Source organism: Leuresthes tenuis, unplaced genomic scaffold (assembly GCF_036924035.1).
Source record: "Leuresthes tenuis unplaced genomic scaffold, fLeuTen1.0.hap1 SCAF_21, whole genome shotgun sequence".
In the NCBI taxonomy this organism is placed as follows: domain Eukaryota; kingdom Metazoa; phylum Chordata; class Actinopteri; order Atheriniformes; family Atherinopsidae; genus Leuresthes; species Leuresthes tenuis.
In genome coordinates, this window is record NW_027325375.1 from 24,167,383 (window position 1) to 24,179,392 (window position 12,010).

Genomic DNA, 12,010 nt, shown 5'->3' on the forward strand with positions numbered 1-12,010 from the left:
CCGTGGTAATCCGTAAAATAGCAGTTTTTTGCTGAAAAATGCTAATTCAAACCTGATGATAGAAATAGATTAAAATCCAAGATTCACTTTATGAAGATCATTAATGGGTTTGTAGCTATGACACAGTGGCATTTATGACAGAAATGTCTGGGAGGCATTTTCCCAAAAAAACTTAAACACAAACATCAGGTACACTTGCAGATCCAAATGCATAGCTCTCATTGTTAATTTGAGCCTCGAGGTGATAACTCAGTTTTTACTGACAGGGATGGGATGGTATTAATGACACAAGGAAGATGGACATGAGCTTAATTTACTCTCTTTACGGCAGGTTTTCTATGACTGTCACAGATTCTACCTCAAAAAGGATTTCTAATCTGTAAAGAATTAAAGGCGAACAATAAGAAGTGTGGCATTTGTTATGCTATGTGGACAAAATAGAAATTCATTGGCAGGTCATCATAGCCACGACAAAACTGGAGAGCAAAAGAAGAAGAAAAACAAGCTGTCTCTGTTGGACCTGAGTACCTACTTAACAAAGATTTGTGACATAATTTCCTGTGTATTTTCTAATAGCTTGTTCCTCAGAAAGGAACGTGTTGCTGCTTGATGTGTATGACTTTAACGTCTGCAATCCAGGCAGCAAACAGCTTGTCACACCTTGAGGGCATGCAGGCATATGCCAATGACTCTCTTGTGATAATTCATGATATGGGTGTGGTGAAAGTTAAGGACAATTATTTTTTTATTAGCGTCTGAGGAACAACGTGTCATATAGCATATACTGAGTACGATCTTCCCGGAATTTGCTAAAAATAAGGGCATTACCACAACATGTAGACAATTGTTTCTTCATCTTATGAAGATGATGGTTAACAGGATAATATCTACGGGAGATTTTGAAGGACAGTTCCCTTATTTTATTTGTAAAGAAGAATCTGTATGGGAGGCTCGTGATCTTCCTCCAATTTCAGATTCTCTGTAAAAAAAAAAAAAATACCCCTTATCTAACAGCTCTAACTAGTCACAGCTAACCTGTGACGTCAGACGCGTGCGCCGACTTCGACCACGTGGTGACGTTTTTGCAGAGGTAGCAAAACATCCGCAGTGACGCCAGTCTGTCGGCGAGCACGAAAAAAAACTTTTTCAAATTTTCTTTGGACATAAAAGAATCGAAGGAAAGGCCGCGGAGGGGTTTTGCTGTCACCGTCACTTCCTCCAGACCATGCCCCACGACCCCGACCCTCCTCCGGCTAAAAAATTCAAGCCGGGGTCCGTGTTTTTCCGCCTCGATAGGAATAAACCTGGCATGCTGCTGCCTAGAAAGGGAAATGTGACCACTTCGATAGACGTCCAGAGGAAACAGCTTCCCATCTACCAGGCGAAACCTCAGCTGCTGAACCAACTGAGACAGCTTCACAATGCTATTGTAATAGGTAAACCACCCAAAGCTGCAGTTAGCCGTTACTGCTCCAACGATAGCCGCTCATTTACAGGGGGAGCCCACTTTTAATTACAGAGTAGTCTGTAACTTTGGGTCAGATTTAGTTTATGATTAAATTATAGGAGCTTTTTCTCCCTCAGTGAGCTGTGTCACACATAACTGAACATCTTGTTCTGTTCAATCCTTTTGTGTTGTCAGTTTTAATTGAATCATTTCCTTCCTTCCTGTGTGCCAGGTGAGACCGGCTCTGGGAAGACCACTCAGATCCCTCAGTATCTGTTCGAGGCCGGCATCGGGCGACAGGGCTTGATTGCCATCACTCAACCACGTCGAGTTGCTGCAATCTCTCTGGCCGGAAGGGTGGCAGAGGAGAAGAGGACTCAACTCGGAAAGCTGGTATTGACAGTAGCCACATGTCTGCGTGATGTTTCTCTCTTTCCTCCATGTGCACATTTTAAATGTTATTTACCCACAGTGGATAATGTCTTCCTTTTAGGTTGGCTACACGGTGCGTTTTGAGGATGTCACCTCTTCTGAGACGAAGCTGAAGTTCATGACTGATGGCATGCTCCTACGCGAGGCTATCGGAGACCCCTTACTGCTGCGTTACACTGTGGTGGTCCTGGATGAAGCACATGAGCGCACTGTGCACACTGATGTGCTGTTCGGCGTGGTTAAGACTGCTCAACGCAGGCGCAGGGAGCTAAACAAGGTTCCCCTGAAGGTAGGAGGATGGTGTCAGTGCCCCTGGGATCAATAAGACATTTGGAAATCCCCTGTTCAGACTTCTGAGAGGCAGCTTCTCTTGTCTTTTTTGTCCCAGGTGATAGTGATGTCTGCCACCATGGATGTGGATCTGTTCTCTGAGTACTTCAACAAGTCGCCTGTGTTGTACCTGGAGGGGAGGCAGCACCCCATTCAGATCTACTACACTAAGCAGACCCAGTCAGACTATCTGCAGGCTGCTCTCGTTTCTATCTTCCAGATCCATCAGGTAGTCGTCAGCATCTTTGGGAGAGAAACTTTATTACTGGAAATGTGATGAAATAAGACTCCTGACAAAAAAAAAAAGATTTCTCAAATTAACTCACTTATTTAAGTAGTTTAGATTAAAGCCAAACAAACACTTGACCCTCTTTCCTTCAGCATCATAAAGAACATTTGAGTAAACAGATTTGGTGCACGCACACAAAGTGTGATGAATCCTTTTGACATGCTGTCTTTGTTGCTTGTGCGCAGGAAGCGCCACAATCCCATGACATCTTAGTGTTTATGACGGGCCAGGAGGAGATCGAGGCTCTGGCGAGAACGTGCCGAGACATCGCTAAGCATCTGCCTGACGGCTGTGGGCCCATGGTAGTTATCCCTTTGTATGCATCCCTTCCACCAGTACAGCAGCTCAGGGTCTTCCAGCCAGCTCCAAAGGTAAATTCAACTGTAGAACCCACGTGGAATCATCAACCTAGACAGAATTACAGCAATGTGAGCTGTTGTTCTTAAAGTATAGATACATTTGATATTGTTTCATATCTCCATCCCACCCACTTTTGTCCAGGGCTGTAGGAAGGTCATCCTCTCCACCAATATTGCCGAGACATCAGTTACAATCTCTGGGATCAAATACGTCATAGACACGGGGATGGTGAAGGCCAAACGTTTCAGTCCAGGTGAGATCATTCGGTCTTTACGCGCACATTTCTCCTTTGTCTCTCTTTGTATTTGCTTCCCATTTCTCCTTTTATCTATCTTGTGACTCATTGGAAGTTTCGTAACCCTATTGTGATCCCACTTACACACATTGGGTCTAAACATCAGGATATGTTAATAAGACTTGAGACCAATGATTTACAAATCTTATAAGTAAAACACTGACAGAGATGATAAGTAAAGTGAGAAGAAGGATCATTTTCTCATAGAGTGCTATAGCTCTAAAGTTCCCCGCACATGTCTTATTTTCATCTTACCTTTGTTGGGGTAGACTAAAAGCCTCCAGAGGCGGCAAAGCAGCCCCACACCATGATCGCACCTCCACCGTGTTTTAGTGGTTGATCGGTTAAAAAGTATGCACCAGCCTCCGCAAACTTCTCATTGAGTTTCTGCCCAGCATTGCTTCCTGGTTGCATCTGAACAGTGTTACTTTGAAACGTCTTGATTACATTTCAGGATCTCTCTTCCTAACCCATCATCAATTGAAATAGTTTATTTTCTGATAATGGCACTTCTGCTGCTCTTGTTTTCACCTCTGAGAGATGGAAACTTCAAGCAGAGTAATGTCAGCGTTCAGTTCATGTAAACATAGAAAATTGAGACATGTATGTCTAAACAAGTTAGATTCATAAACACAAAGTGTTTTTACTGTTAGGGTCATGTCTTGTGATTCTCAGACAGCGGTTTGGAGGTGCTCGCGGTGCAGCGGGTTTCCAAGGCGCAGGCGTGGCAGCGAGCGGGCCGGGCTGGCAGAGAGGACTCCGGCTCCTGCTACCGTCTCTACACAGAGCAGGAATTCGACAGCTTCATCCCCATGACTGTGCCTGAGATCCAGAGGTAGGATGTCTCTGAGCTTCACACAGATGATAAAGCTTAGTTCAGTGTGTGCTGGTGTGCAGCTCGCTGTCAGAGCGATTGAATAGCTTCTTTCCGTGTGTGTGCGTCTTGTAGGTGTAACTTGGCTGGTGTAATGCTGCAGCTCATGGCACTGGGGATTCCAGATGTGATGAATTTTGATTTTATGTCCAAGCCTTCTCCTGGTAAGATGCCTTTGATCATGAGTGTGTTTGTGGTACATCCTGGAGGTGTACTGATATTCTTGTGGCTTGTTGATCACAGAGGCCGTCCGGTCCGCTGTGGAACATTTGGAGCTGCTGGGAGCTGTGGAGAGGAAAGACGGGCAGGTTCTCCTCACCGCTCTGGGGAAGAAGATGGCGAGCTTCCCTCTGGAGCCCAGATATGCCAAGGTACAATTTGTTGATTCGGACATCTGTAGCCCACAGTACCACATAAGGGGGAGAAAACAACACTGAATGAAATTTAGTTTAACTTCCCTTTTGGGTCTGCTCTTGGTAACAGACCATCCTGTTGTCCCCGGACTTCTCCTGTTCTGAGGAGGTCCTGAGCATAGTGTCGCTGCTGTCGGTGGACACTGTGCTTTACAACCCTCCGGCCAGACGGGAGGAGGTGCTCGCTGCACGCAGGAAGTTCACAACGAGCGAAGGAGACCACATGACACTGCTCAACATTTACAGAGCATTCAAGAAAGTCAGCGGTAATAAGGTAGGGTCGATGGAAGAAATGAGCGCGACTCAATAGAATGCAGAAAGACTTTTACTTACTTTATGTGTTAAATGTCTGCTGTTCAAGGAGTGGTGTCGGGAAAACTTTGTCAACAGCAGGAACATGGGTCTGGTGAAAGAGGTCCAGGCGCAGCTCAGAGATATCTGCCTTAAGGTACACATCGACTGTTCTCTCTGACTACAAATTCCACGTGTCTTTTTGCTCCTATGCATGTGCTGAGAGTTGTTGTCATATACCCACAGCTCTACTCCAGCATTGCTGGTAAAATAGCAAAAACCATCCAGCATTTCTTGTCCTTTTCAATCTTTTCTTTTACAATTTGCTAAATGTTTACTGACCTTTAAAGCTAAAAGTCATCAATAAATTTGCTGCAATTAATTCCAATTCAGAATTGTTTTAGTGTCTCAATCTAATCTCCAGAGTGTTCTCACAAATCTGATGTTTTTTTCTGTTGTTGCTGCAACAAACGCAGGCAAATAAGTATGTAGTACCCAATGTGTGGTGTTACATGGAGGTTAGAATGCAAGACACTTGTAGTCATGTTTGTTACGATTGTGAACATCATATCTGATTTGTTATAGATGGAATGTGGATGAAAATAGGGCAATGTGGCTGGTAATGTGAACATGTCTGTAAAGTTTTGTGTTGGCTTGAATGTTAACACCTTAAATCAGCATTGTGCGTCAGTTTCCTCCCGTCAATCAGTAGCAGTAAGTCCTCTGTATCTTTTTAAACAAGAGAAGACGATCACATATTGCAGGTCACAGCATGCAAGTGTGAAAATTCCTTCACGGTTTAGGCTCCTGAGTCTCAAACCAAACAGGCTGAATTGTATTGTGGGTAATATAAACTGCAATTCAACCCAATCTGCCCAATGTGGCAGTGTCCTTGGGAGGGACTGCAGACCGATGGCAGACGTGCACCTTGCACAGCAACTCTGCTTTCATTTTAGATGGGTAAACAAGAGACGTGTTGTGTTAAACCTGGCTGTCATTCAATAATGCTTTACAAGTGCAGACCATTTTTGGACTTTGTGTCACGACGAAAGAAAGAGAAGATGAATTGACAATGATTATTTATGTTGAGTTAGATAAAAGTTCATATATTACAGTGATCATAAAGTGCTCCCCAAATGTCTGTGTTTATCTACGCTGTTTATAAATTCAACCAAAGTAAGCTCCAATGTTCAGAACCAAACAGATCAAAAGATGCACGTATTATCCACACATCCCCAGTACCTCTTTGTTGGTAAAAAGTAGCTGTCGTGTTCACCTCCTGGGAAGTGATATTCCAAATTCAAAAAGCGGTTTGGCAAATTTAGTTCTGCATCAATGCCGTAGTGTTGCTTGTTGTTGGGAATTTGAATGAAATCTAGAGGATCCATCAGTGAGAGCAGCTGTGTAGTAGCAGCAATAAGCTTGTGTGAGTAAACCCGGACTAGTGGTTTGTAAAATGGTGATACAGTAAATTCTAAGTTTAACCAAATATCAGATTAGACAAAACTATGAGGTCCTCTGGCATTGTTTTTTTTTTTTTTTTTAAATAACAAAACAATATATTTGTTTTCTCAGCTGAATCTGAAACTCGAGTCGTGTGGAGCAGACACAGGAAATGTTCGCCGCTGCCTCGCTCACGGGATGTTCGTCAACGCTGCGGAGTTGCAGCCTGATGGCAGCTACTTGGCTCTGGACACCCACCAACCCGTAGCCATCCACCCCTCTTCTGTCCTTTTTCAGGCCAAGCCAGCATACGTGATCTTCAATGAGCTGCTGCACACCTCCCGCTGCTACATGAGGGACCTGTGTTTGGTGGATGCCGACTGGCTGCTGGACGCAGCACCAGAGTACTTTAGCCGCAAGCTGCACCTCTCAAAGAGCTAACAGGACACCTGCCTCTTTTTGCAAGTCAGAGCCAAACGTTTTCTGTCGTGTAACCTCCCGGGACTCCTCTACCTCCAAGCTGACATGTATCGGGCATGTAGCACTGCATATCAAAGCCTCATAACTTTGACTTCCTTCAGACTGTAATCCAGATGTTAAAAGCCGCACTGCTTTTGCACCACAGCATTTCACCTCGCCATTTGGCGTATCTATATGTTTAACAGCGTGAATGGAATCTTTTTCAGATGTCGCGCCTCAGTTCTTTGCATGCATTTTAACTTCCCGGGAACACCGTTTTGACTCAGAAGAGTCAAAGTGCAGCTCCACATTTATTTCATGAACTGAATTGTCAAACCAACTACCTAACAGCATTCAGAACGCTGTGGCAGGCTGATTTCTATCGTTCCTTTCATAGAAAGGACCCTCTTTGCCTTCAAATAGCTAAGAAAAGCTATGTCGTCAGAAATGTTCTCACCAAGGAGTTTTGGGTTCTTAAAGATTGGTCTTAAAAAGAGTATTCTATATGCAAAGATTGGAGATTTATTGTAATCTATTACGACAGAAACATGAACAATTAACTTAAAATGTGTTTTCACATGTCAGTTTGACATGATTTCACTATTATAATTGATCTACATGCAGTCGCTGCCATGTTAGTTTGTGCATGCAGTTTTTCCTCATTGAATGGATCACCATTTGGTCCAAAAGTAACATGCATGTCAGGGGAATCCGCATGCCTTCTCTCTCCAGGCCATGGTCTTAAATGTTTTATCCTTCCTCAGCCCCCACACAGATATGTACGCTGACAGTGTTTGCAGTGCATGGAGATGACAGTCAATGATCTGATCACACAGGTCCTGAGTATGCTTTAGATTGTAAATTGTCTTTTTTTTTACACTGGACTCAGGATTGTACAATATATGCTGTAACCTGAATAGATTACAAAATGTTTTTAACTTTGCAAACACCAAATGCATCCAAGGTTCCAGCGGAGAATTGTCAATCTATGCTGTACTTTTGTTTACGATATCTTTCGGAGCTCCTTCTTACCAGTAAGGTTTGTAAGTAAAACCATTTAAGGAAAAACATAAATGTACTTTACATGCCTGCTTGTAATTTATAAGATTAAGTGCATGCATTTGAAGAGTTTACCAAGAACATATATATATGTTAATGACTACAGTTCTTAAAATTTCTAATAAAAAATCTTTTCCACCTGTTTTAGAATTTCAGTTAAATTCTGACACAGTGATTATTCTTCTAGAATAACTTTTAGACATTTTATAACCTTTTGTCACTTGCCACTTTATCTCTTGCCCGCTGATGAGTTTATTTAATTTACAAAGAGCAATGTATTCATTAAATAATGGCAAATAATGGTGGACGGCTGCCAGTTCAGAAGCTGTTTGAATGTATTAAACAGCTCCATCTTCTGGCAGCAGCGTTACATTTCTAAATGATGCAACTGTTTCACCTCGTGATGCTGAAACTTTGATAAAACACTGTCCTGCAGAGTGACCACGACCAGTTTTACCAAAGATATTAGTGTTAATTTTATGTAGATGATTTATTGTTTTCGCAAACCTGTGTCCTTGTGTATTAGACTCTGTTGTTGTGATGATATTTTATTTAGGTTTGAATGTCTCTTTGTCTCATATTTGAGGGGATCTTACTTCTGTTTTCTATTGTGTGACTTTAGAGTCTGTTTTGTGGCAATTAAGACGATTATAATGTCGTTACTGATGACATAATTACAGGCGCGACGATGCATGTTTATCATAGCCACAAGGGGCACTATTGGTTCTACCATAAGTTATACTTTTAAATAGATTACTTAATAAATGTGGCTAGATTTTACACTTTATTGCCATTGAGTAAATATGTCTCATATCTAATATTGATTCTAAATTGAGTGATAATATTTTAAGTTTAATTTCTTTCGCTTTTAATGTACTACTTCCGGTGCAAAGGGCATAGTTACGCTAGGTCAATGTGTCCTTCCACACGTGTTGACTGTGTCTTCTCGAAGCAGCGGTACCGGTGGGGCTCACAGTGTTTCTTGTGGCGTTAAACTATATTCTGTCGTTGAACAGCTTCGTATATTTACACAGTCATGCTAAAGTCAGTTGTCCGCGCGGTGGGAGCCGCTGTTCGCCTTCCTTTAGCAGCAACGGCCACAGCGCGAGCCCTGCCGCTCAGCTGTCCGACGCTGCGCTCTCCTTGCACGGCAACCACCCGGCCCTTCACCCGGTCTCTGTGGATGTTGACGAATAACGGAGCTTCGTCAGGATACAGGCCCAAACTCTTCAGCTCAAAAGTGTTGAGTCCGTCGGTGTCTTGTGGATGCGGTGGGCTGCACACGGAAGGTAACGTTAATCTTTTGTATGATTATCTGACCATTACTAACTACCATGTCAGCTGCGTAAGACAGACTCGTATAAAGACACGTGACAGGCAAACACAAATTAAATTGACTTTTTTGCGTTCCTCGAGTGTAGTCCACATGCAGCACACTCATACTTTGAAAAACTGGCATTCACCTTGAAGGACATGACCAAAAGCTGTTACCGGTAAAGGTGAAAAACTAATTATTTACTAGCCAAAGAATTGATCATTTAACTCACAACAGCTCATTTATATTCAGTCTTATATGCTCTCACATAATATGAAGTTTAAGCCCAAAAGGTCTTGACTGAAAGACTCAAAGTAAATGATGAGTAGGGCATCTATGTTATCAAATAAGTCCAGTTTAACAGTGTAAGTATACCAATATATAGTACAACCCCCCCTAAAAAATGATTGGATCACCACACTTGGAGAATGTTCATTCAGCTGCTTTATTCTGTATAAATTGATAAATATTAGAAAGATAAACACACAGTATGTCTCAAAGCAATTTTAACAACTCGTATCATCTCGGCTTGTGCGAATACTTCAAGGCTTACTAATATATATTTTTAAAGGTTTTTAGAGATCTGCTTTTCAAAGCCAGAACGGTCAGCTATTAATTACAATTGTTTTGTGTTACATCAGTGTTTTAATTATTTGTCTCTGAGACAAGTACCAGTAAATCCGAATGAGCATCCTTAGATGTTGTTAGATATTGTTGGATAAACGTAGCTTTCATATCAGCGGTTTAAGATAGATTATGACTTTCTCTTAAACAGGTGACAAAGCCTTTGGCGACTTTCTGTCTGATGAAATCAAAGAGGAAAAAAAGATCCAGAAAAACAAAACTCTTCCTAAGATGTCGGGAGGATGGGAGCTGGAGATGAATGGCACAGAGGCTAAGCTCACAAGACAGGTTTCTGGAGAAAAGTAAGGCTGCTGCAGTCGGTCAGTTTTTGTAGACGAGGTTGGGCACTGAACACGCTAACTGCTTGTCTTCTTTTCTCAGAGTTACGGTCTCGTTTAACGTCAACAACAGCATCCCTCCTAACTTTGAGGAGGAGGTGGAGCAAGGGCAGCAGCAGAAGTCAGCAGAAGAGGAGGTGAGTCTTTTTTTTCCCCCCACGTCTGTGATCGAGTCGTTAATGTAAAGATATGAGCTGCATATTGGCCTGAAAAATTGTGGGATAAAGGCAGATTGCATTGAACTTTGAGTATTAAATTAGTTGTGATTCTGCTTCCCTCCGCAGCCAGAAATGGTGTCAACGCCCAACTTCGTGGTCGAAGTGACCAAACAAGCCGCAAAACATTTGCTTGTGTTTGACTGCCATTTTCCCGAAGATGAGGTAAGAAAAAGGAAATCAACCGGAAACAACCTGACATAAATCGCCCGCAGCTTTTCTTCACCTTTCGGATGCATAGACGAGCTGAATTTGCATGTTGTAGGTGAGTCATGGCGAGGGTGAGGAGGAGAGCGACATCTTTGCCATTCGGGAGGTCAGCTTCCAGCCGGAGGGCGATTCAGACTGGAAGGAGACCAGCTACACACTCAACACAGACTCTCTGGACTGGGTAAGAAATGGAAGAAAACAATTACGTAGCACATATAAGGCTGGGAACCTGCATGCCCAGAGCTCCTGCTTTTCTTCTCAGGCGCTGTATGACCACCTGATGGACTTCCTGGCTGACCGCGGGGTCGACAACACCTTTGCTGACGAACTTATGGAGCTGAGTACGGCCATCGAGCATCAAGAGTACATCAAGTTTCTGGAAGATCTCCAAGGCTTTGTCAAATGTAACTAATGATAGACTTAATGTAATTGTTCCTTTTCTTCAGTGCACATCCTGACAAAGGTGGAGATATAATGATACAGTAAGACTAAAGCACTAAGCTATTCATGTACGTTTGGCGTCCCAAAGACACAGATGACTTGCGTTAGTGTCTGACAGTCGGCAGCAGGTGCCGCGTTAATACGTGGCAACAGATGGTTTCCTCTTTTATCAAAATGTGATTTATTTTTCTGTAACTTATCTAAAATAGTTTAAATGTATGAAAGTCACAGTGACAATGTGCAGAAATCATTTTCAGTCCCATTTTTCCAGTCTTTGGCTCAGGTGCGATCAGCTTTTTGTTGGCTGCTCCAACAACTCAATCTAATAACAAAAGGTCAGTTTTCAGTAGTTTATTTGTGACAGCCTTCGGTTTTATAGCTTCAAAAGCTTCGAGTCTTACCTCTGGGTTCACAGAGGGTTCATGTTGGCTAATACAGGTTTTGACAGTGAAGTGAATGTTGATGGTGTTTGTCAGCGCGTTGGGAAGTCTGTCCAATAAAACACTTTGAAACCGGGACCTGAATCTGTTCATTTTTACACTAAAAAAAATCCAGACTGTGTTGCTATAGTGCAAGCAGAGTTCCAGTGTGTAACATAGCAAAGATTAGGTGGAGTGTAGAATAATGTGAATATCAGAATTGTTCTTTATTTATTACCTGAGAACGACACCATTTTTATCCAAAGACTCGGCAGGTTGCCAACTTCCACTTTGTTGCTGCGTTATCCCCAAATGCGTGAACAGAAACATGGTTTTTTTTTTTACTTCATACATCCTTGGAAAGGGAGTGTGTGATGGGAGGTATTCAGTTGGTTTAATCAGCAGTTTTGCCTCTAGATGTCACTGCACACCAGACATTCAACATGAGGGGATGAAAAAAAAATCAGTCAAAAGTTGTGCAGCACTTTTCAGACAATAGGATAAAATGGTACAGTTTAAAATGAGATCAAAACTGATTATTTTTTTTTTTAAAACAAAGAATCAAAACCTATATAAGAGAAAATTAAATATATCAGAGCATGTATCCAAAAGCTATGGGTTTTTAAGTTTGTTTTATGGCTTTGAAGAATAAGTTGTACAGCAAGTGACAGCAACTCGTCTTTCTTTGTTCAGATCAGGGTAAGGAGATTCAAATATTAAGAGGAAAAAACTGCATCTTTCCAGTGTTAAAGCCTC

General features: G+C 42.3%; 2 protein-coding genes across 2 annotated transcripts; both read left to right on the plus strand.

Annotated features, from left to right (window-relative positions):
* Positions 1-1,073: 1,073 nt before the first annotated feature.
* On the plus strand, positions 1,074-7,970 carry dhx33 (DEAH (Asp-Glu-Ala-His) box polypeptide 33). The gene is made up of 12 exons (XM_072375018.1): positions 1,074-1,436; positions 1,680-1,840; positions 1,941-2,168; positions 2,268-2,438; positions 2,684-2,869; positions 3,000-3,111; positions 3,829-3,988; positions 4,103-4,191; positions 4,271-4,398; positions 4,511-4,714; positions 4,802-4,888; positions 6,307-7,970. The coding sequence occupies exons 1-12, from the start codon at positions 1,226-1,228 to the stop codon at positions 6,613-6,615; spliced, it is 2,046 nt and encodes a 681-aa protein (XP_072231119.1). The 5' UTR covers positions 1,074-1,225; the 3' UTR covers positions 6,616-7,970.
* Positions 7,971-8,587: 617 nt separating this feature from the next.
* Positions 8,588-11,338, plus strand: c1qbp (complement component 1, q subcomponent binding protein). The gene is made up of 6 exons (XM_072375082.1): positions 8,588-8,981; positions 9,783-9,933; positions 10,013-10,106; positions 10,254-10,349; positions 10,450-10,575; positions 10,657-11,338. The coding sequence occupies exons 1-6, from the start codon at positions 8,729-8,731 to the stop codon at positions 10,804-10,806; spliced, it is 870 nt and encodes a 289-aa protein (XP_072231183.1). The 5' UTR covers positions 8,588-8,728; the 3' UTR covers positions 10,807-11,338.
* Positions 11,339-12,010: the final 672 nt, after the last annotated feature.